General features: G+C 44.2%; 1 protein-coding gene across 15 annotated transcripts in view; it reads right to left on the bottom strand.

Moving 5' to 3' along the window:
- LOC107218166 (peripheral plasma membrane protein CASK) overlaps nucleotides 1-25,103 on the bottom strand; it is a 144,731-nt gene that overhangs the window by 49,792 nt on the left and 69,836 nt on the right. Inside the window, exon 1 of one of the 15 annotated variants that reach the window (XM_015655947.2) lies at nucleotides 18,964-20,015. The exons of the other annotated variants lie outside the window; for them this stretch is intronic. Within the exon in view, the coding sequence (XP_015511433.2) occupies nucleotides 18,964-19,635 (672 nt within the window). The 5' untranslated portion in view covers nucleotides 19,636-20,015. Of the gene's footprint in view, nucleotides 1-18,963; nucleotides 20,016-25,103 lie in introns of those variants that run through there. 15 annotated transcript variants of the gene reach the window in all.

The raw sequence follows: 25,103 nt of genomic DNA, 5'->3' as shown, positions 1-25,103 counted from the left end.
GAACGGTTACGAGTCAACCTGCTCACTGGTACATACATGTACGACACATGGATACCTACACCCACCCACTCGTTCCTTCTGGCCGGACGGGTAAAAATACGAGAGATTCTTTATCGTCTGAAAGATATCTTGTACTGCTATCTTCGAATACTTTTTCCAGTCTTTCAGAACTCCGTAAGTTAGCTCCTACATATTTATCATTACGATACGCGCTCAGTTTTTACGATGAAAAATCCGTTTCCCCAGACCATTTCCCTCAGACACGAAAAATAGGCATATCTGTTGTATGAATAATCTGAACGTATTTCCTAATTATTCATCAAGTCGCTCGACTCGTACTTTGATGACGATCAAGGATCGAAGCTGTTTTTCGTCGAACACAGCTAGCTTGGTTTCATGCTGGAGAAAAAGCACGTAGTGATACATTAATTGGTAGGTGTTCGACTCTCGGAATATCTGATTCACGTGTGTTTGCGCCGACACGTGAATCAGTGTAGGTGTAAATTAAGGACGGGCAAGAGGCAAGATGGGCGTCCTTGATTATCTGCTGATGAGGCGACGCGAAGCAGGTCTTCCTGCTCTAGCTAGTTGATGGGCTGTAGAATCAGGTAACTAGTGAGATGGCCCCGGAATACTCAGCAAGTGTGAAGATAAGGGATGCAAGCAGTACCTGCGGTGGATCATATTACGGTGTTTGCGAAATTTCCGGGCGACAGCTTGGTGGCAAGGTCAGTTCAAAGTAACATGACACTCATCGCGATCTCGCAACTTGCGCGTTTTGCCGGCTATTGGTAGCGTGATAAGGTAGAACCATAATAGTCGAAACGTAGAGCAAAAAGCACATGATGCGGTTCTTTTCAACAACAATTTGGCTTTATCGGAATCGAACTTGTGACAAACGTTTCTTAATTTCTTGTTCATTGCAGTCTCCCCGGCTTCGTCGAAGAAGACGTTGGGGAACTTGTGGTTAGTTTTCGATGTTCGATGTTTTGGCGGTATTTGCCCGCAGATTGGAAAAAATTGCAAGGAATGGAGCCCTCGATTATGGTCGTGAAGGTCATAAAATACTTGGTCGTTTTTTCGGTGATACACTGCTGCATATTAGTGAGAACTATTGACCAGCAGAGAGGTAAAGGTACCTTAGATTCGACGCAGCAGAGATCAATACGCAGGCGGATGCACTGCGTTTGTGCCGAGCTCCCGCACGCCTCGTAGTTTCTCTTTGAATAAAGGGTGAAAAAGTTGTGAGAATTGCTTCACTGTCGGCGCAGAGTGTTTTCTTTAGCGGTGCGCAGTAGGCATGAGATTCCTCGAGCAATGTTCCATCAAATTTTGAGTAAGGAATCCCAACATGCTTACAAAGGACGCTCGACGAAGGTCCTCCCGTAAGTAATATGCTTTCATTTGATCGTTGACGCGTTGTCACGCTCAGTAGATAATCCTGAATAGTAGCTATGGTACAACATAATGGAGGGTCATTGTTAGCTTCCGTACACAACACCAACGTTGACACATGGTTCATCGTATTGTACGGTAGTCTAGCCGCGGGTATCATTTCCTGAATCACTCAAACTTTGGAACGTTCTCCTCGTTGACACAAGCTTGGCAAAAAATATGAAGGATTTCCCGTCTCCGGTTGTGCAGCGACTCGGTGGGAGTGGAGATTCTTGAGGAGACGAGCCCGGCGTTCAATACTTATACATGGAGCTGGTGCCGTCTATTGTGTAACCATATTGCCACTCGCCAAGCGAATCTAGGATGGCCGCAAAGGCAACAAATTAACCGAAGCTTAGCTCGGGTTACAGGAAAGGGGATAGGGGTTGATATGCGCACGAGTATTGTGGTATAGTCAAGTGTTCGATATCAGTTTCGTCCTTTCCTCAAGTTCCAACTTTCTGCGGATCACGAGTTACAAGGTTCGAAAGGTTTTACCGTAGGCGGAAAGTCTTTTCACGATACAGTCGGCCAACATTGAAATTCACGAATAAACTACCGACGGCGTATAAAATTTTAAACAGGAAACGGATTTGTTTACGAAAAACCGAATCTAAACGAGTCCTGCAACGTTCAAATAAACGTCCGTTCAGGTGATCCAATGCCTGCGCTCGCTATTCATCGTTCGAATATTTTCACTCTGGGCTCAAAAAAAAACTCGAACAACTGAACAACCAGAGAGAATAACGTCGGTTCGAACTGAACGAAGGGATAAAGAAAGCGAGACGTCATCGCGTCACTGTGTGCATTGAATGGCCTAAGGGTATCGAACAACGTCGTATCATAGATGTATTATGCACGGCGGGACACGCCGACGCCGATTTTCACGGATTAAATTCATATACTCTCAACCTTTCTGTATACAATTCCAATCTCGCTTATACGCGAGCCGGAGGTCAAACTTGGCAACTGGTGAGACGCGCGACTGCAGGATGCGAGGTCGAGGAACGTCGCGCCGCTTATACGTCGGGGTACATCGTAGCTGGTTCGATGGACTTGAAACTCTCAACGTCACGCGGCGAGATTTTTCCAGGTTAAGACAGCTGAAGCGGCAAGGTAAAAAGATGCTCTCGGCAATTCATTAGAGCGAGATATTCCTTGGAGGAAAATAACGAGGAAAGTTGTTCTTTGCGGTTCGCTGAATTACGCGCCTGCAGACGGGAGACGCGGAAGACTTGGCCTCTGTCCAAGCAACTCCACCGATTGGCTACACCCTATTCTCGCATTGCGGTATGTTCGGTAGTGGTTTTCAAACCGACCGTTTGTCCACGTTTCGAATTCCATGCTCGCCTCGTCCTAACTACGAATAAATTTACTTTGTTCGTACTAGGCAGGAATTCACGCGACGAGCTATCTTTTTTGCTGTATTTTCGCACTGTTACGTGGCGGCTAAACACCGTTTTAAAAATGTACCGACGTACGAGTTTCGTGATTCACTGTACACTCGAAAATCGAGTGCATGCCCGTAGAGGTGTAGAAACCGCGGTGAATTCGGGATATTCGTTAAATCGAACCCGAAGCGCTGGAACCTGTACTAGTGGGTATTGACGATTGCATTCGAGGCTGATTCATAGCTGGAAAACTCATTACCACTCGATCGATGAAAACTCTGTTACCGAGTGAATTAAACGAGACAAGAGAAGCGCGATTCGGCATCCCAGCCCATTCGATCCCATCTCGATCGACGTGTACCAAGGTCGAAATTTCTAGTACAAATGACAGCTGGTTCCGAGAGTCAAATCGCTAATAGCGGGTGGAACGCGCTACATCCGCTTTCAGATGAAACGACCGTGACGGCTACGCATCGAAAGCGCTCCTTCCTTTCAAGCAACTTCGCGCCATTAGCCGCGTTTAATATACGCAATTATGCTTGCACATAAATTATATTTTGTCATTCCATGTTTCGACTTCATTTCTAGCTCGACAAGGGAACATGACTAAACGTAAAAGCGGGAAAAAGTACCGAGAATGTGAACGGAATATCAAAAATCTGCGAAGGAAGCAGCCAAGTGAAACGAGCTGCGCGTTCGACCGTCCGTGATCGAAGGCTAACCGAGCCAGGTAATAGGATTTACGCTAACGGTGTGAATTTTTCGCTGACGAGGACCTCGAAGAGAAAAAATAAGATAGAAGCAGAAAAAGAAAAAATACATCGTGCAGCCTCTGAGTTGGGTCCTTTGGGAATTTCGTTGCTGACAACTCTACGGTTGAAGACGTGATTAAACGCTTTTTGCAGTCAGCACCATTCTACGACGACCAGATTGTCTTAATAAACGTGATAATTCAGGAGTCCGACGACGGCTGGGACGGATATTGTTACTTCATTGTTCGAGGGCTTTTTGAGAATCAAGTTCAACACCGATGAAACCTACACACTGAATTATATAATTCGTTTCATTAGTTTTAATAGTTGTTGCAGAATTTTACAGAAACTTGCTGCATCACCAGCAAAATTCACCGGATTCAACTGGAAGCATTAAAGTTTTACTCGAATTAGGAACTGAGGCGTAACTCGCGGCCGACTTGGGGTTTCACCGGTGGGAATGTGAATACTCGGAACAACCTCATAAATTCACGAAGATGGTTGAGAAATCAAATTAAAAAATACGGGGTTCTTTTTCCACATCGATCAACAAAGACAATTATAATTATGGTTGAGCTATTCAAGGAGAATGTCTGGAAACTGGGTCGTTCTTATCGGACAACCAAACGAATGAATCGACCATCGTTGGTTGTGGTGGAAAATCGAAGATATTTCAACTGGAACGAGTAATGGAATTGGTATCTCTCTGGAGACGCTCGGCGTCACGATCTTACGAAGAGGTTTAGACATTTTCGCAGAATCTTCAATCGCTTGGCAAAATAAAATCACATAGTATCCAAGAATTGTATAGGTTGCTACTGTAATTGGGTAGCAAGACAAAATTCGATTCGTTCCGTTTATACGTAGCGATATTCATCCGATTCTTTTTCAGCCTCTCACGGGATTTATTGTTTTTCACTATAAATGCTTGCCACGAGAGCTTCCTGTTTGGGATAAAAACCAATTGAAGCTATCAAACCACAACAAAAGAAAAAACTATAAAAAGCCGCGGCTAGGGTTGGGGATTCGTGGTATTACTGCAAGGAATTCGTAAGGGGGAGGCATCAATGGAAAGCGACAGCTCCGAACCATTGAAGGAGGCCGAAGTGTCTGGAATCTAGATCAATCCGCAAAGCAGGATCGTGCTGCTAAGTGATGACGCTCCTGATGGAAAGAACATTAGTCAGTTGGTTCTACATTGCGGGGTTGTAAGGCTTTCTGGTGGGCTGGTCTTTTGGTGAGAAATCCATACAGGAGATCGACTGTTGTAATTGCACAAAAATGAGGGTGATAATTATTTGCGCGTTACGCAAATTTGAATACTGAAAAAAAAATCGCAATATAAATTCTTTGACTTCGTGGACGAGTAGGAGCAGCTCAATGCGACGATTGATCTGTTTTTTTATCACCCATAATCGCACAGCCTTCATATTTTGTAGTTGATATTGAAATGGTTTTTCTGTAAATTTGCGTTGTCACCCGTATTACAGCAGGCTTTACTCTTCACTAACTTGAGATCACGCGACGGTTGCAAAAAATTACACAAGTTATAGTCGTAAATTATGAGAAAGAGACTTTGCGCGTTATAGATGAAAAAACTTCAGCAAACGATGCCGGTGAAAGTGATACTTCTTGGATTTTTGAAGCCTCTTATCCCCGCGGCTAAGGAACGATATCTTTTATTCGTCTTGAAATGAGTTTTTTCATTCTACCACGTGATCGTGAAATTTTATCTGCTTTTATGGGATGGTAGAGATTTCACTAAGAGTTGCGATATCGCGTATAACACGTATATCTATTCACGGTCATTTCGTACATAAAATCAGATAAATCTCGAATACTTCTTTTCCTTGGAAAACCGAAATAATTCAAGTGATATAGTTCGGCAGAATAATTATCTCGAGCAAAAGCAAGGTGGAGTGGATTTCAACAAACGAGAGAAACCATCGTGAGATATTCGTTAGACAGCCAAAATATCATTTGATAACACGGGTACAAGCCTTGTGAATGTACGTACAGCTGTTCCTTGGAAAAGAAAATTTGGTGCACAGCGTTATATACAGTCGATATTCTATAATAGGAAAGAAAAAAAAAAAAAAAAACTGAAAAATAAATAAAAGTGAAAAGAAATCGAGGAGCCGGTACAACCGAAAGGTTTCATTATAATCCCTTGGCGTTCGCTTCTACTTCCGTCCCTCCTCGGCTACATTCACTGAATTTGGGCTTCAATCACCTTTGCTCAATCGGAAAGGCTGCACGACTTCCTAAATCCTGTCCACGGCTCCCTCACCCTCCCCCCCCGGCTTCGAACGATCAATTAGGCAACACATGAAAGGGCACTCATATTATCTAGATGCAGAGCGCAGGACTTGCGCAAAGACCAGACTTGTCCCCAGTGTGCAGGGTCAGGTAAATGATGGCAGCAACTGGCGCGGCGATTCCATCGGTAGACCGATTCAATTACAACACTATAGTTGTTGTGTGGTGCTAGCCGCGAGGGGAGGTTTTGGGTGATCGATACGGTCGAGACAGTTGTACACAAGGATCAAGAATTTAGCATGGGGACACCCGCTGCAGGCTATCCAAAATCCCCGATCGACGTAACAAAGGCGAGTTGCTGTGAGCTTCTAGTAATGTCCGGGCCTCCGTTTCGAGATACGTTCACCCTTGTGAACTGTATATTAGGGTATTACATATTGAACAAATGAAATACGTCGAATTAATCCTCCTTGACGAAGGCCTAAACTATATTAACTCATCGTTAATGGGATTAGGTTTTGGCATCCTGTTGTTAAATTCGTGGTTATCGCTCGGTCGATTCCTCCCCGGAGAATTGAAAGTTGGGCAGTAGGCTCGTTCCTAGAGTTATGGATAATAAATTTCTGTTCGGTAATGCATAGGTTAAATCGGAGAAAGCCTCAAGACTTTGTTCAATCTTTCCGCCCTAGTCAGCATTTTCGCAATCCTCTGGTTGCAGCCTGAGCGATGGCAATTGAATCCCGATAAGAAATCCACTAAAAAGGTTGAGATGACGAAAACTTGTCACTCGTCTTTAGATATCTGCATAATTCGATTCCAAATGCCTTCGGAAACAGGATCCGGATCACCACTGATTCGAATGAGAAAAAGAGGGTCGCATATGTTCCTCTCTTCTTTGAAACTTTTCCCACCGAATATGGGCACCGGTGAAATGACGTGTAGAACGACCGCTGCTGGCACGCGAACGATGATTGAGAGTGATTTCGCTGCGGGGGTTCTCATCGCGTTTGCTCGCGCGAAACGGGGTAACGGATCCCAGTCCGCAATGCGGGTCGGCTATAACACACTCGGCGTGTCACCCAAATTTTTGTAAATTTTTCACCCCGAGAGAACCAAGCCTCTCGCTATTTTGTCTCTTCTTTTATTGAACCGCGAGGCGTTTGGAATCACTCTGTGTAGTCAGCAAGGCGGGTGTGAATGATCGTCGAAAGCCATTCGAAAATGTGCCATTTCATTTTACCCTGAAAGATTGATGTTTGACGTACCTACTACGCGGATTGGCAAAGCTGTTACCCGGCTACCAGATTTGCGGTTTTTATGGACCAATGCAGCTTGTATGCATCTTCCTTGATTACTTATGCAATTTGGGTCATCGGGTCAGCCGATATTCATGTGGAAATGTGCAGCGATGCGGTATGATTGAAAATAGAAAAATGAAATGGGTATGTAGCCCGTTGAATATTAGCCAGCACCTTTCAATCGCTAATATCCCGTCAGTGCATCGCGTTTGTCTCGAGACGTGTAACAACGATACATACATAATACGTGAAACATAGACTCGTTTTAGCCGATTTACTCTGCTAGTTCTCGGACATTGACGTCCCACGAGGGTCGCCGTAATTAGATTTTCTTCCTTTCAACGAAGTAAAAGAACCGAAGGGATTGTTGGGCGGATACAGTTGCACCGACAAATATCGGAGTTCAGAATATCGGAGAACATTCACGAACAGTCGGTCGGGAGTCCAGAGGTTACCCAGTGGAGAGTATTATAGGTGTCCAGTCCCGTAAGAGCTTTGATGACTTTCGCGTTTGATCTCAAAGAAAATCGATTATTGGCGTTGAAGGACTTGAAGGACTCGATGCCGAAAATCCAAGCGTTGATTCAGGGCAAAGATTGATTTTTCAGTCAACTTGCCCCGATTCGGCAGAAGAGTACAACCTGCATCGATCGAAACCCCACTCCAAGGGAGGAAGAAAAAAGAAAGGACAAAAAGAGAAAATCCGCGGTACAGCCTGCTCGGCTTATTTGCGTCGGGCACAATAGGGGAATATTTCGAAATACTTTTCACTCTTAATACGACGGGCTGCAGAGTTTGATCTGAGAAATAGAAATATGGAGAAGTCTACACGTGCGTGGGGTTCGCGAAAGGAAATCTTTGGTATATGAGACCAGATCCCGCCCGGGTTCAGTATGACGAATGATCAGGTCGAGATTGTAGAAGAAATGTCACATTTCATTGTATCAAATTCACGAAATTATATTTAATAACGACTCGCTCGACGTGGGTATTCTGAACTGGTTGCCGCGGCGTTTCGCTGGGATCACTAAACCAAAAAATAGGGTGGCCTTACCCTGTATGAGACTGCAGAGAAATGGCCCCGTCGTTGTGAAAATTTTTCCATTTGTTTGTTTTTTTCTCTCATTTTTTCCAACAGCCCCGTACCGTTAAAGCCAGAGCACATTTCTCGCTGCTCCTTCAGAAGCTACTCGGTCCTTCTGTTGCAGGGGAACGAAATACGTGCTACTCAAGATTCCGTAAATTATTTCACGAATGAGAGATTTTTGAAACCGATTTACTTTACGACAAAAGAAAATTCCTCCAGTACTGGTGTCAAAAAATAACAATGATATGCAGAATTTACTGGCAATTAAAAATATTGAAAGAACATTTTTGCTCGATTGTCAAAGCTGTGAACGTGTGCCTACGTTGGGTGAAAATTGATTAGATGAATATAATTCAGTCATAATGGTATACCGTTTATGATGGGATATAACTGGGTAACGGAGTTATTAATATTTTATTGCGGAAAATGTCTCGTAGACGTACAAAACCAAAGTAACTCCATAGTCCGTAATACTGCAGTTTCTGGTACATTATTGATCTTCTATTACATACGTCTATATTGCACATACGACGATGCTTGCGTAACGAATTGAATTGCGACCGATGCCCAGTTTTCGTGTATGAGCTGCTTCTACGATAAGTACGTTTAATTCTTTACAACTCGAAGCGTAGATCAGCGAAATTGACAGTGGTTTAGTAAGTGGCTGATTGTATATAACGTGAAGAGAAAAACAAGACAAAACAAATTGGTAACGAACCTGAAAAAGTGTGAAATAACAAGTCTCGAAACAAGCATGGGTTATTTATTAAAAATTCATCCCGCAAGGTTTTCTGCTACAAGCTTCAAAGACCACTCGGATTTACCGTGATGTGTTGCATGAACGAGAACGTCTGACGCTGAGGTTAAAGGCGGAAGCGATGAGAGGTGGAAACCACAGCAAGGGATTCGCGTGGCACTCCGGTACTCGAAGCAGCACCAAAGACGAGCGTGACGACCGCATCCGTGAGAGGAGAACCTTTTTTACGATGCGCAACACGAAGCCGGATCCTTTCCACTGGGATCGGGTTTTCTTCACCTAGCGGTAGATACCTAACGACGAAGCGCCTACACAACCGGAGAGGCACTCCAAGCCTACAGCCTCTGCTGCATTTTCGCAAAATAATTTATTGCCTCTCTCCCAGGGTCCGTCTCAACCTGTTACCCCTGTACTTTCTCTCTTTCGAGTCCCTCTCGAGGTGCCAAAAATACGTGAATATTAATGACGTTAGGTGTGAATAACCCACTGCTGGACCTGCGGATGGATTAGCTTGCTTTTAGAAAAAGATATATTTGTCGATTAACGAGGGTGGGATCGAAAGTCAAAGTGTAGGGCATTGAAATTAATTTTTTCCTGGAATATTTAATATTTATCCAGCTCATTGTTGTCCATCTGACGATGAAACAATGGTAACGTTTTTGCAGGTCTGGTTATCCGACGGACCGCATAAATAATAGAGAGGCGACAACGCGAAAGATTAATGACTGCAAATCGGCAGCCTTCGTGCGAACGTTTGTCCGAACCTTTGGAGTTTGACAACTCTGAAAGAAGCTTAGCGACATAAGAATGTCCAGGATCCAGCTGATACAGAAACTGTTTAACGTATTCTTATTTGCGACAAAGAGGTCACGTAACTTGCAAAACTTTTCATAGTGTCTTCTCTTTTCTATCACTATAAGCAAGTTTCGTATATTTCGAGTCCGCCTGATACTGATCGGCGTTTAATTTCATGTCACCAACCCCGTTCAAAAGTTGTCCAATTCAAAGGAGTTCAGAAACCATAACCGTGACTACGAATCTATAATTCAGGTGAATAATAATGTATACAGATAGATTGTTCCCCTCTAAAGTGTTTTAATTTAATGATGAGAATTGAAAGTTTAACGAAATACGTACCGATAATACTAACCAACACGACGAAGCACGCAGTAGGGTTGAAAATTTCTGTTCAATGTTAGTTTGTCAAACACCGACAGGTAATTAACACTTTGTATTATCCTCCTACATTATCTTCCGAGCCAAGGACTACCCACACCACAGGCAGAAGTTTATTTTGCAATTAACTCCACTCCACCTTCCGACAGAACCGTTATCTTTTTCACGAAAAATGGGTAAAACTTCTGCTGGTAGCTGTATTTACAGAGACGACTTGGCTGAACTTGGATTACGTGTAACCGTTGGTTAAATTCCAGTATGGCTATTTTACGGCTGTGAAAAGTATGCCAAGGTTCGCAGAAGTGTACTTTTATACCACAGTATTGAGTATTGTGATACATGTCAATCATATTTCGAATACGCCATGGCAAATAATCCACGCGATGCTATCTTCGAAATTCTACGTGGTGAAACTGCGAATGTTTACATGTGTTGTATGTTGAGGAAATTTGGTCAAATGGGACCTTGGTCATGTCCCATATCGAAAATGGGAGTGTTTGCTAATTTATTGGCTGGTCGATTGTTTTGCTCGCAATTTAGCAAATTACTTGATTGCCCAGGGTCAAAGCGTTCGTCACAAAATACGCACCGATTTAGTCACTCGAGACACGTGTCATTCAGTAATTGCATATTTGGGGCCGTCCATAAAAAAAGCAACACAAATTTGGGCAATTTGACGTCCGCCCACCCACAAAAAGTGACACAACACCAGGTAGAAATAGTACATTGTGTATCAAGGCCGGAAAGAAGGCGATTAGGAGTGCATTATTATGCGTTCTTACATCTGCATTCAGTATTCAGTAGAATTTGGATTGTTTTGAGATGAGTATTATTAACCTTGACTACAATTTTCAAAGGAAAATTCATGATTTCTGTGAATAGTCAAACAAAGAAGAATAATTGGAGTTATATAACGAAACCTCCACCCCTCGACCCCTGGAACAAGTCGTAACGCCCCTAAAATGTATTGCATATTTTATGACGACCTCTTTTGTTTTATATTTTCTAACCAGAATTGGAAACTGATTTTTATTCAAAATTATTGTAACATGTTTAGTATTATACCATACGCAAAAACCAAGCGGGTACGAAAGAGATTTTACGTTCGCTTTGTGAGAAACGGCATTCAGTGCTAAAAAACTTTTGAATAACTCTGACTCGCTGATCAAATTTCATACGACAAACAAATTGTTTCAATAAAACTGTGCTGCTATGTCTGAAAGGTTACAGAATTCGTTTGAGATATACCGGTGCTTCAGAGAGACCACCAACATCAAGGGTTATTTTTCTCTTGTCATCTTTTATATGCCCGTCGTTTTGCAGCACATACTTCGGTATCGAGGTCAGGACACTCGAAGGACTCGCGGAACGCGGACGTTATGTCTGGCCGAGTCCCAATATGTGTGTCTTCATAATCCCTCAGCTTAGCGATAGGGGAGGAGGGAGACAGCTTTGTTTTTCTTCAAAACGTGAGCACAACTATGCTGTTGGTATGTGTCCTAATGTATGTGCACACAGTTACAGATTCAGTCCGAAGTCTCCGATTTCCGGAACAAGATCTAGGAAAAGAGGACAGAGACAGACTGGTATATTCCGAACTACATTTTCCGAAATATGATGCTACAAGTTCCGGTAACTTAACAATACTCACGCAATATTGGAGATTCTGCATCGAGCTTCAAATTCTTTGATGACGGCGAAATGTTAGTCTAGAAATAGTACCGTGCCCGGAGAAATAGTAATGACAACTGAGTTCAGCGGCGGATAAATAATTAGAGACCGTAAACGATTTCTTTGCCGATCACCTCAGGGTATAATAAACGAGAAATTCAGATTTTTTGCTTCGAACAGACATTTAAATACTGCCGTCGATAAGAGTTTTTCGTGGGCTTATACGTTGCCGAGCAGCTATAAGATGAAAGAAAGAAAGGAAAAGGTTTGGGCAAAAAAGCTGACCTGTCGAATTCAAGCGACAGAGGGATATATCAGTGTCTCGATTTTGTACCGTTAAGAACTGCTGTTGCCACGTGGCAGTTGGCCAAGACTTCGCGTGCTTGTTTTGACACATGACGATATATTGGTTACTTTTATATGCGTATTTTTCAACAGGCGTCAACGAGAGGTAAAATAACAAAACGCAAGAATGATTGAAACATCTAAAACTCATTTAATTCGATCTCCCGAACTTATGAATGCCTTAGAGAATGAAGTATTTAATTAGGCATATTTAAGATTGGATAAAGTAGAATCAAAGGACAACTTCAAGAGGAACATGTGTAACATGCAACATACGATGTACACGAAAGGAAATAATAAACATTAACAAGTACCAAATGCAATTAGACGATACCTTGCAAAATTTTTTGCACGTAGTTGAGCGTAAAAAGAGCCAAAGAATCTTTTCCCAAACTTTGTTCACCTTGAATGGTTCACCTGTTCCCTGGCTCGATGGGGCAAAGTGGGAGAGAGAAGTAGAGGATAGGGAAAATCGTTATTCGAAAAATCTTCACTCCTCGACGATAATTCAAAGGCCGCTCTGCAGATTATATCCAAAGTTTAGTGGAAGACTAAAAGGCATCCCGTGTTCCCCGAGTGGTTTTCAAGTCTGGGCACTATGCGACTCGGACGCGCTAACGCGGTGCCTTCGAAAAGCTACGAATGACGTATCATCGAGGCTTGAATCAGCCGATACTACCGGGCCGTTTAGCTCAGCATCTTATATGCCAAGTAGTTTGAGCAACTTAATGAGATTTCTCTCGTCAGTTTAACGCCTAGCGTACAATAGGCTTGAGGTTAGGCAATTTACACGGCCCATACGTGCGTGCAAAATTTGTGTCACCCTTCATTACCGCAAAAGCAGATGATACTCGAGGGAGAAGGTCAGAGAAAGAGGGAGAGTGATGTATGTATAAAATGTTGGGGAACCCTTGATGATAAGTGGGAGTTTGCTGTCGGCAGTCGGTAGTCAAACGAAAGCATAAGACAGGTTGGCGATAAATAATCTGGTACATGCGCTGCCGCACTGACGTACGAGTCCGTCGTAACCCTGTGTTGTCGCATGCTGATGTAATTAACTCCTCGATTAATATGATAGGCAGAGTAATTCTGTGGATCGCGACAACGGTATAACGGGAACTGGTTCGCCATAGAATGGTTGACGAGTCCTCGCTACCAAACTTGCACCTACCGTCGTACCTAGGCTACAGCTCATGAATACATATGCCCTCGAGTTTTGGCGAAATGAGATTTCGTCTAAATTATCGAATTATCGTCCCGGCAACAGCCTGTTGAGACTGGTAACTGTTGGCAATTCGAAATTTTGGTTAGTCGCTGCTTCGTCGCCTCGTCGGCCTAGCCTAGAAGCGTTTTTTGCAACCCTTTGACCCTCCTGCTTCAATGGATTATCGATTACGACGACGTCGGTTTGCTTTAGGCTCGGCCAAAAAGTTCCTTTGTTCCTCCCGTGCCGGCGTGAGAGGGCTGCAACAACATTGGAAAGCTTCGATTCCATGGTAAGATGATGTACGTCAACTTGGGTCCTTCTGCTCGGCTGCGACGCTAGGCAAATAACTTGAGAGACAAATTTATTGGGACTGGGCCGTCCTTATCGATCCGCTGGCTGCTCAATTGGCAGTTTAGCGTTGTTCGCGTAACTAGGGTGCGAGAAAAAGGTTCGAGTGATCGGTCTACGCGGCATTCGGAGCCCCACTCAAGCGTAACAATCAATCCAGCCTTTTCCTCGACCGCAAGGAATTATATTCCAAAGGTGAACAATGAACATTGGGGCACGAATCGTTAACCTCGAGCAGGAAGAGTTTCAATCGCGCTGCGCTCTCCTTCAGGTTTCGATTGAACGCTCGAGCGTCTAACTCGACACTTGGGTGCTCGAGGGCTTTTAATGACTGCATCTTGTACAGCGTACATCTATACGTTGGTTAGAAAGGTTACGTGTATCTGTTTGTGCCAATTACCACCAGCAAGTAAAGAGAAGCGCGTAGCTCGGCATCTGGGTCAGCTTGACTAGATTCGCTGTTTGCGGATTAAGTCTTGAACGTTGCCGAATTGGCCGAGGCATTTACGCGGGTGGAACAATTTTTTGAGTAGAGTTTAGCAGCGGCGACGAAACGCGCCTGCAGGATCAACGCGGTAGCCTTGAAAGTTTAATGTTTTACAACGATCAAGCGAACACAGCAACTGGACAGCGGCACCGTCGGTGACATTAGCAAAATCGCGAATGTTCGCGAACAAGCGAGAGCGGGAAACGCGTAGGTATAAGCAGCGACAAAAATATTTCATGAAATATTCACCAGAGGGTGATGAGGGTTGTAGCGCGGGTTTAGTCTATCTCGGCCCCTTCGTGGTTCGAGGGCACGGCAGGGTGTAGTGGATGCAGCCTTTGCAGTGGTGGTTGGCATAATAACGATGAAAAGTTCGCCGAGCGTGTGAGTGCGCAAAGTCACATAAATGCGGCCAGGGTCTGTCGCGGTGGAGTGCGAGGTCGCTATAGACGCTCGGTGTCAGGGTGTGGACTTATGGCGTGGTCCGTTCAACGCCGGGTAAATTTTTCTTTCAGCTTTCGAACAGAGCTTAATGTATTCCATTGACGGGGCCCACTGGCTAGGGTCAACACCCCAGCCCACCGTATCGACACAACGGCTTGCTGTCTAAATTATGAAGATAGGAGGTGGCACCGCTGCCTTGAATGCTGCCAAGAAACTCAGAGAATCGTCAAGCCTGTGTCTGCTTGACGTTTCTGAGCCAACCGCGTCGCGCCCGTTCTCTTTACTGCGAAACACTTTGCTCACAAGCACCAACTGATGCCTGAGCTTTTCTGCGCCTCTGGAATTAGTAGTTGATTCCTGCTTTTCCTAGATCAGCGCGCTAGCGGGCGACGCACCAACGCGATTCACAATTGACCAGCTTGAATTGGGTTACTGGCCGTTGAATGGTTCGCCTAACTACACCATTACAGGAGACGGGAGAGCTAACGAACGATTCAAATGCGCTGCGAGGAGAATTTGACGTGCCCAAAAATAGAGGGATTTTTATTCTTGCTTCACAGCTTGAATATCCACGTCCGTATGTACCTACAGGGCTTCTGGAATCTTCAAGTAAGCGCAAGCGTCGTCGACGAAAATGTCTGGGCAAAATTACACCGTGATTCTTGGTTCATTCAAATCCACGTATACCATATACATACCAACTCTGGGCAAGACTCTGTTTTCCACGCAGATGGCAGAAGCAGCGAATCGTTTGGTGGAAAACAATAAAACTCAGAATACTCAGATTGAGGTTAGGAACTCGCGGAAAGCAGTAAAACTGTATTGATTCTGCATAATTTCACTTTAACCCACACGCTCGCGATTCGTTTCAAAATGAAATTTTCTGCTACCTGAACTGGACGTAATTTCAGTCAGTAACCTAAGCACGTAGCTTTTTTATTTTTACTGTCCGAGCGATAATCTGTCGATGCAAGTAGTGTTTTCAATGGAACTGGAATAAAAATTTAATTGAAAAAATGTTCAGGTGCGACGGTATTATTTTATTTTTGCAAATGTCAACTGTAAAATATCTGCAAAAATTTTCGTTGCCCGGATTCCTCCAAGCTAGGTTGCCAGGTTCAGTGAGACACGTTCCATCCTGGAATTCAAGGAATTTCTGTGCTGTCGCAAATTGGTACAACTGAATGTGAAGTGGCGAGAAAAAATGTTAAATCGTAGCCAAGGACTACCGACAACATGGATAGAATAAATACGTAATTCCGTCACGATAACGATCCTGATATTGAACAGTGTGTTGGCGCTAATTGGTACGTTGCGCGGCTTTGATAAATTATATGATCTGCTCTTCTCCTTCACTTTCCTTCGATGAAGGTATTAACTGCACCAACGGATTTGTCCGATATTCACGCGAATGAAGTGAAATGAGATTTTGCAGTCCCATGAATGGGTTCAGGTAATTCTTGCGTAAGTCTGATAGATTGGCGTCTGCTAATGTGACTATATAAATGTTAATTTTTCGCCAAAGTTCAACGAAATTTACATTTTCCCGTTTTTCACAAGATTTCATTCAGAAACTGGCACAATGGATGCGGCTTTACCAGATGCAGACAGTACGAATTACATTCGCCAAATTTCTGAGCAATTTCAACTGCTACGTGCGAGAACGCACAGAATTGTCCATATTAAACCAAACAGTGCGAGGCTTCTAATGTAAATGACTACCAAGGGCAGAATGTCACAAAATATTTTTACCGTTGGGGTGATGAGCACTGTGGGGAAAATATCTAATGTTTCTTGTTTTTAGCGCGGAAGCAGAAAACCCTGCCTACGCCAGACAACGGCTTGGGTGAAATTAATTTCGAGGATCGTGGCCCAGAGCCGTTCGAAAAAAGTAGTGCTTCAGTAACTAATTTGCGAGCAAAGTATTCTATACGTATATCGTCGTTCATTTATCTTTGCGCAAGTGGGTCGATCCTGCAATGGGAAAGTGCAGGGCTTGTTAAAACGATCCGTGTAGCCCCTGGTAAACGGGTTCAGTCAAAAGCGATTTACGTTGTACTATAATTATTACCGTATAATTGATAATAACTCCGCGCGTTGTAGCAGGATTAATTAGCCAGGGCTTAATTGCTCTTTGCGACATTGCAAGATTATTGACGTCTCAGGCAAGGAAAAAGAAACGAAGGAAGAAAATTAAATTTACGTAAAAAACTGCGTTAGTTGAGCAAAGAACTGCTACGGCGTTGATGAATAGAATAAAAAAACTGATATGCCCTTGCAAAGAAGCTTTGAAAAATGTCATAGTGATATCGGAATTCATCAAAATGCAACCGGTTTTTCGATCGCGGTCTACAATTTAATATCCAACGGAAATCAGAATTTGGACCGGAAAACGTATCAACTTGGAACGGCATTGTGTCGCCGAAACATTATGTGGTAGGCTATTGCTGAACTCTTCTACAAGAAAGAAGTAGAAGATCGAAAGAGTATCCATAAAGAAAAGTTTCGCAGTATTTCTAGTAGAGAGAAAAATATACTACATGAATTCAAACGAGATACGTATCACTATAAATCAAGACAGTTCAACTTGCACAAAACAATCGTCGATTTTACCATCCACTCGCTGTGTGTGGAGTATGCAGCGGAGCACCTTTGGATAAAAAAATCCAATTGCGCAATTGAACTGCCCCTCAAAACATCTGTGTAACTGAGATTATTATCAACGTGATGCCATCCTTGATTGATTGGCGATTAAAAGAACTGTGATCATGTTGCACTATTCTGTAATGGTAAATTTTTAAGATATATTTATATATATCTGTGTATAATTGTATTAGCACTCAATATCAACTAATAAATATTTATCAAACCATATGAATCGATATCGTATTATTTGTACGGCTGAATCAAATCAGCGAATGTCGAGATGAAAAATGTGATTATTCGATGTTTCATTGAGAGAAACATATCATAAATGTTCTTTCTTCAATGTTACGAAGAAAATTCTGTTTTCCATATGCCTCGATCCCCGATATATTGTCGTATTACATTTTTCATTCGATAATTTAATACTCCTCAAACCAGTCCATGCACTTGTTTTCTGTGATCCGCTTATTCGCGTCATCTGCGCGCGTTTCTGACTGTAAGTGGACTCGAGAATCTCGATGAAATTTCACTGTAAATAAAGCAAGACCGGCCTTACCAGTGTACTCTGAATTCCCTAATCCAAAGCTGTACGCGCAAAATGATCGACGACTGTACATTGCAGCTTCTGATATTTGGCTCTGGAAAAGGTACGAACTGATACTTGAAAACGTAATTCTTGGTGCTGGTGTATGTGCGTGTTAATCCCATGTTTGGTAAAGTGCTGAAGGAATCTGCTCGAAGCGCTGCCAATATTTAATGCGTATTGTTCGCGAATACCCGTCTGTAATCGATTACCGGGTTTCACAAAACTGTCAATCAACAGAATAAATTCACACCACGGTATCAAATAAAAAGCCTTGCACGTAGTAGCCCATTGCGGGCTTTGAAGCCACGATGACACGAAATAGTCAATCTGGCACCGACGGCGTCCCGATAGCGGTCGAGTCATAGATGACAAAGTAAATTCTGCGAACCACCAGCGCTTTGGTCAGGCCACTATTGGAAATCGACGGTCTATTCCACGACAGTAAATCATGCGCAAAAGGCACAACTGCAGTTATCACGCGCGAATATGGTGAGGTGTGCGTGACTGGTGAGACTGACGAGTAAGGGTCGTTGAAGGGGGGGGGGGGAGGACCGACTCAGATACGGAATTCAAGGTTGAAAATGTCAATCAGGTATGAACATGCACGGGCATAAATCTTTCTAGGATCGCAGACAATAGATTTTACACAGAAGGACGGTGTCCTGAAACTGTTACTGAAACTCTCTGGGCGTGAAATACGACGCCATTTCATTCTCCCCTTCATCCCTTTCGACACTATCCACAAACTTTATCGCTATCATATGCACTGGCTTTTCCCAAGAGTATAATGCACTTCTTGCGACGAGAGCACGACGCACGCTCCATTACCAGCGAGAAAGAGTGTTAACCGTCGCACGCACCGCTTGCACACGTTCCGAACCTTGGGGGAGTAATAGCGTCAGGATGAAAAATGTTCGTCCGCGTTCTGTCAATGGCAATAACGGTATTACACCGAAGAACGTCGATAATAACAAGACCAACCTGGTCCGGAGAACAAGCGCGAATCGGGGAAGTTAATTAAGGGTAAAACCAGAACAAGAAAGACCAATAAATAGAGTACGAAGTTTCGGTTTACCTGGTGCTGAAAAAACTCCGATCCACCATTGGGAAATCGAAATCTGAAAGGACTGTGAACGGGACAGTTAGCTCTGAACGGACTTTCCGCAGGCATTCGCGGTGGTGGATGGGTGTGAGATCCAAAGATAACGGAGTCCATAGGCAAGGGACGGCCAGGCGTGTGCTCGAGGGAGCGACAGGAATAGTTGAAAGGTCGACACGTTGCTTCGACGACGGGTCTGCCGCCAACGTAATCGTGGAGCGGCCTATGTTCGACAGAACGGCATCCGTGGTCGTGTGCACGAGCAAGCTGTTCACGCGCGTGTCCCGTGTGGTCCATCAACCTGCAAGGATGTTCCATGGCACGCGGAGCGTGATGCTCGAGACTTCGGACCGACGGATCCATCTGACGCATTTGTTCCGTCGGCCTGATTTGCTCCAACGATCTGATAGAGTCGACCATCGGCCTTGATTGCTCCATCTGCCTTATGGAATCCATGGACCTCATGGACTCCATGGATCGCATTGACTCGACGGAGCGGAGACCATGGTCGATCGGACGCATCGGCGAGGGATCCGTCGATCTGCACGGTCTCTCCCAGCACCGGGGTCCAGGGTGTCCTTGCGGTGGTCCCCATCCAACGCCTCCGCCACCTCCGCCGATTCCTCCTCCGGCACCGTACGGATCCATGGCACAATCCGGATTCAGGCACTCACGAAGAACGCCCCGACACTCGGAAGTCGAGTCTACACTGACCGTAGCACATGGCCCTGTCCGGCGCCATTTAGGAGTGACTATCTAGCAGCTCTGCAGATTTCCACAAGAGTAAAAGAAGTTCGCGGCGAGACGAGGACTTTGCCAACTTTACACGAACGACACCCGTTACTACCGACGTTGCGTTCTCACAATTTTAATTCCGATCGGCACCACGTCGGCTCGACGATTCAGCGCGCAGTTTTACCGAGATTCGAAAGTTATTATTCCGCAATTCACAAAGAGAAAGAGACGAGGAGAGAGCGCAAGACGTAAAGCGAGTGCAGCAGCACCCGAACGCATGGCGTCGCGATGCCGCGCTCCCTAGCACTGAGCCCCGCCGTCGTAGCACGGCCTCGCCGTCGACGCGCAGTCCCTCCACGCAAACCGAGTCCCACCTCCGCACACCACCCCCGCCAACCTTCCCTCGCCCTCGGCCGGCGCCTCAGCCTCTTTCGTCCCCATGGACCGAACGCTCGTTCCCTCTTCCATGGCCCCGTTCACCCCTCTCTCGCTGCGACATACAGGCAAGGGATTCGCATGCACGCGCCCACACCTATGCATTGGGACATAAGACGTCCTTCTCAGCCCCTCGTCCCGGTCCTCAACTTCGAAATCTTGTCCCGTAATTAAACTCGGCATCGTTTTGCAGCTCAGGAGTGGAAGTTCGCGGTAACGATATCTATGCTTACCTTGGCCAAATGTCGAGAGTTGACGACGGATACTCTCCGAGGAAAATATTTGATAGCGTATTAGCTCAGGCACGTGGTTCGCGGTGAGGACCGTTTCATGAATGAATAAAGCCAAACTCGCGGTTCTTTTGGGCATTGCAGAAAGCACCGCTCAAAGTTGGACCTTCGGATGAGACGAGGGACCTAGCTTTGGGATGCGTGCGTATACGTGAGATTTTTATGCGGATACGAAAGCGGTGATTTTCTCATGAGAAACGGCGAAACGAACAGGGAAAACATACCGACGAACATTCCTCAGGGACAACACTTGTTGCGTTATAGTTACAGCTTTTAATTAACGACGCTCGTGAAGTACATTAAGAATTCGCAAAGGAGCAATCCCAACCCTCAACTTCATTCTGCGGGCAAACAATTCACCATAGACTTGCCGAAGGCCTTAAACGCTTTTACTCTTGGAAGAATGTGCAAAACATGTGGATGTTCATTTACAAAACACATCTTGCGAGCACCGAAATACGGGTCACATGAAAAACGCCGCTTTTTTTATATAGCGGTCTCGTTAACGGTTGCCCTTAATGTTCGAGCAATATAACCTGCCAGAGAGGCGCGCCAATTGCAACCTCAAATAAATTTATGCGCCGAATGCCAATGGCGGCAGGTACAATTCGGTACAAACTCGAGGCTGTTCGCGTTCCACTTCGCTATTTTATCGAGGCGGTGTCTACAGGCAATTCGAGTATCCCCGGAGTGAAAGGACGGGGTAAAACAGAGGCTCGGTGACTCGGAAGACAACTCTGCTGTCAATCAAGCTTATTCTTCGCGGTATCGACCAAGGACTGAGTGCAACCTTCAATCAAATCTTTGATAATCAGCGTAGGAAGAGCTGATCCCCGATCCGCTTCTTTTCATTATCCTGATACGGATCCCTGTTCTCGATCTCATTCAATCACATCGGTTGCACGCCGCTAGAGTCTCGACAAGCCAAAATAAGATTGACAAAACTACAATACTGCGGTGGATAATACGGAAGGTGTACCTCACCACGCCTCACCTCTCTCGAGGCAAATCAATTTTGAGTCTAGCTTGCAGAGGGAGCAAAATGGTAGGATTCTCGTGAGGAATTTTGAATCAAGGAACGCGAAGATGAGAAGACCGCCAACTGGGGCTCCCGGTGAGCCCGGAAACATATATCTATTGCCTAAAGTTATCCGTTCCAACGATGAAAAGGGTGAGAAAAAATTCAATTAAAATCTAATTTTTGCTCCTTCGTAGTTAATACGGTCCCTCGGCTTTGACATGCAAAACCAGAGTTCCGATTAGTTTGTAACTTTTTGAAAACTCCACGGTTAATCCCCGCCGTCGACGAGCCACTACGCCGCGTCCGATTCGATGCGCTCCATATTCAACGCTCGACTTGATCTCGCCCTGTGCTCGACAGCCCTGGAATCGATGGATCATTCGTCCGCGGAACAAAGACTGCAAATGAAGATGACCCTCAGGCATAGACGGCTGTCGGAGAATCTGGTCACGAGCGAGTCACGGATTCTGCGAGCGAATGAGCCAACGAATGGACACCACAGGACGAGGAGGAGCTGTCAGAAGCGGTAACGGCGGCATGGACGCCGAATCGGGAGATCGATAGCTCGGAGTCGGGTGAACGCTGAAGGTGGCCGGGGAACTGGGAGATGAAAGTTGGGAGGAAGTGGTAAGGCCACAGAGGAAATACAACTACACCTACAGCCGGGTATGCGGACTCGTCAAGCGTTCCAACTTTATCGTGACAAACACCAATCTAATCGCCATCGGATTTCACCCTTCACAAGACCATTCATGTCACGATATATTCCCTTGCTTACGTATTTATCACCGCCCCCTGGAAACGCCGTATCTTCACGACACAGAGGACCTGACTCCAACATTTATATGTCTGCCATAGCAAACAGAGCCCTGCGTTCCATATACACATATATATATATATATATATATGTGTGTATATATGTATATATATATATATGTATACATATATTGAATATACATGTATAATAATGTATATACATACATGCAAGTTTGGGGTCAAGTCAAACTTGAATCAAGATGAACAGAGTTGCTGGTTCTATTCAAATTATGCATAACAATCAAACCTGAGCTTTGTGACTGGTAATTAGTTGGAACCAGAACGTGACTTTGTGAACATGCCTTCGAGGGCAGTGGTGACCTTCGAGTCAAGTTGACGAGAAATTGAGATAGCTGATTTTGATGTCTTATTCAATTATAGTATTCAAATCAGTTTACCTAATCCAACCAAGGGTGAAACGGCGACGCGGCCCGAATCACTGTCAGTTTTAACGCCGGGCGTCTGTATAATACATGTTCCTCAGCGTCGTAGCCCGAAACTCGGTTAACCGAGTCACGAACAGTCAACCACAAAAACTCGACGACTTTACCGCTTGCAAAAAATATCGGCCATACTTTGCAACGATCAACCATTAAAGCAAGTATAAAATAAATACTTCCAATGTTTGCACGTATTCAGGTGCACCCCAAGATCGTTCTGCACTTCTCTCAACCCCTTTGCCTTGTTCCATAATATCTTGCTTGACACACGTTTCGTACAGACGAGTCTCTGATTTGATTTGTTTCGATTTCGGTGTTAATCTTGCCTGTTTTTTTTTTTTTTTTTTTTTGCTTCGAGCAGTATTCAACATTTCTCGAGTGCATCAGAGTTGAATTTAAACGGGAAGATAGTGCAGTAAATCGAATGAGTAACTTCTGTGTCTGAGGTAGGCAGAGTAAGCTATGACTCGGATAATTTGGTACTCACCTCAATGATTCGTGGACGTTGAATACGGTGAAAATCAACGGTCAAATATAAAGCTTAGTAAAAGTAATACAAGGTAAATTGAGATAACGCAACGGTAAGTGGAGTTGCCGACGGGGTGACCGTGAGAAGAAATCCTAACGCGTTTACTCAAACTCGGGAACTATTTGTCGAGGATGGAAAACGTATCGTGCGAGGAATAAGTAAGCACCAATTTAAATTTTTTAAGATATCTGGGTGATCGAAGGAAGATACTTCTCCTCACTCCGGAGGGGATTATAGGTACCTTGCTTCTACCACTCATCGCCCTGCTCTCGGCTTTGAAATATAGAAGCAAATTTTATAGCGCAATGCCTATAGAAATGACAATTAGAAGTGTCTTATAAGCAGCACTTGGATGCGAAGAGGAAAAGGGTAACCCCTTTTTATCCTTCGACTCTCCACCGTCTGCACTGAAAAGTCAACTACTCGGCTGTTCCTAATGTAAATGACTTCAGTCAGCAAGGGCAGAGCGTTCATTCTGGCAAACCACTGTTTTGTCGCCATCTTTTATAATGATTTCCGCTTTTCACTACTTAGTATTGGTCTGGTGCGATTGTTTACTCACTTGGTAACTAAGATAACCAAGTGCAACTTTCGCGAGACTTAATTAACTCATGCTGCGTCGTAACTTCGCGTCTTACACTAGCTTTTGAATGTGAAGGGTAGGTACGCGAGACTGTAAAATGTTATTTCACAGAGTTTAACGCGACGGTGGAGATAACCTGCACCCTCTTAAACTCGGCCTGGTTCCAAAATAGCCAGGATTATCAAGAAATATACGCATGTGTGTAAAGTCGGTTGCAAATGCTTCTGTGATGTCTGCATATTGCCGTTACATCCGTAGATTACCCTGCCATAAATATATAACAACTGGCAGACGTAATCGTGTTTACCAAGGAATGGTGACCCATATTATTTGGCATGTTGGGGACAATCCTCACCCGATTTCGCTACATTGTACAGTAGACCCCTGAATTACTGTGATAATACTTAATTCTGAAATAACGCGAATTTTTCCATGGACGTGTCGAAAACAATGCCGTCATCTTGATTCCTGAATGAGTTTAGATTTCGATTCTGGTTTACATTCAATTTGCAAATATCGTCACAAAATGCACAAAATGATTCCCAGATCGTAGACTCTCAAGAAATCTCCACCCTGTGGTTATTCTATCATCTTTTTTCGTTAACAATGTACACTGAGCATAGGAATTAGCTTTTAAAGCCCTGGTATGACAGAATGACAACAGTGATTTGAGACACAAGTTGTCAGTGGCATGCGTGCGAGCCGAAGAAATGAGACACCTACGATGAGACTAATATTTTCACGTTCGTGCAAAAAAACGAAAAAAAATCACTCCAAAAAAAGGTTTTGAAATTTTTTCTTTAGCGAAATAAGGCGAAATGGAAAGCGGATAGAAATTTTTATTCGCGTGAAAATAGTTCGCGAGGCAGAAACGTTTGGATAGAATATTCATGAATTTTTTGCTGATTTCGAAACACCCGTTATGCCTGTAGAATATTCATAATGAATTTACGTTTTAGATCCCAACTGTCACATCTCTGAATATTCCGTATTGAAAAATATTGATTTCATTGACAGAATATCTGATGCGAACAAGAATCATTGTAGAATATAAATCCGGCACACGTCGTGTTTATCATCGATTTTGCTTGGAATATACACAATAAATTCGTCAGCTGGGTTACGGTTCGTTACAGATGTCTGCCGCGTATAATCGGTTCAATAATATTACTACCGCGGTTTATGTACAGAGGCGGCGAATATAGGGAGTTACTAAAACACCTAAAATTGATCGGGAACGTTAACTCAGTTCCAACGAGATAACAAA

This window comes from Neodiprion lecontei, chromosome 3 (assembly GCF_021901455.1).
Source record: "Neodiprion lecontei isolate iyNeoLeco1 chromosome 3, iyNeoLeco1.1, whole genome shotgun sequence".
NCBI lineage: Eukaryota > Metazoa > Arthropoda > Insecta > Hymenoptera > Diprionidae > Neodiprion > Neodiprion lecontei.
The sequence above is the reverse complement of the archived record's forward strand: the minus strand, read 5'-3'. Positions and strand labels throughout refer to the sequence as shown.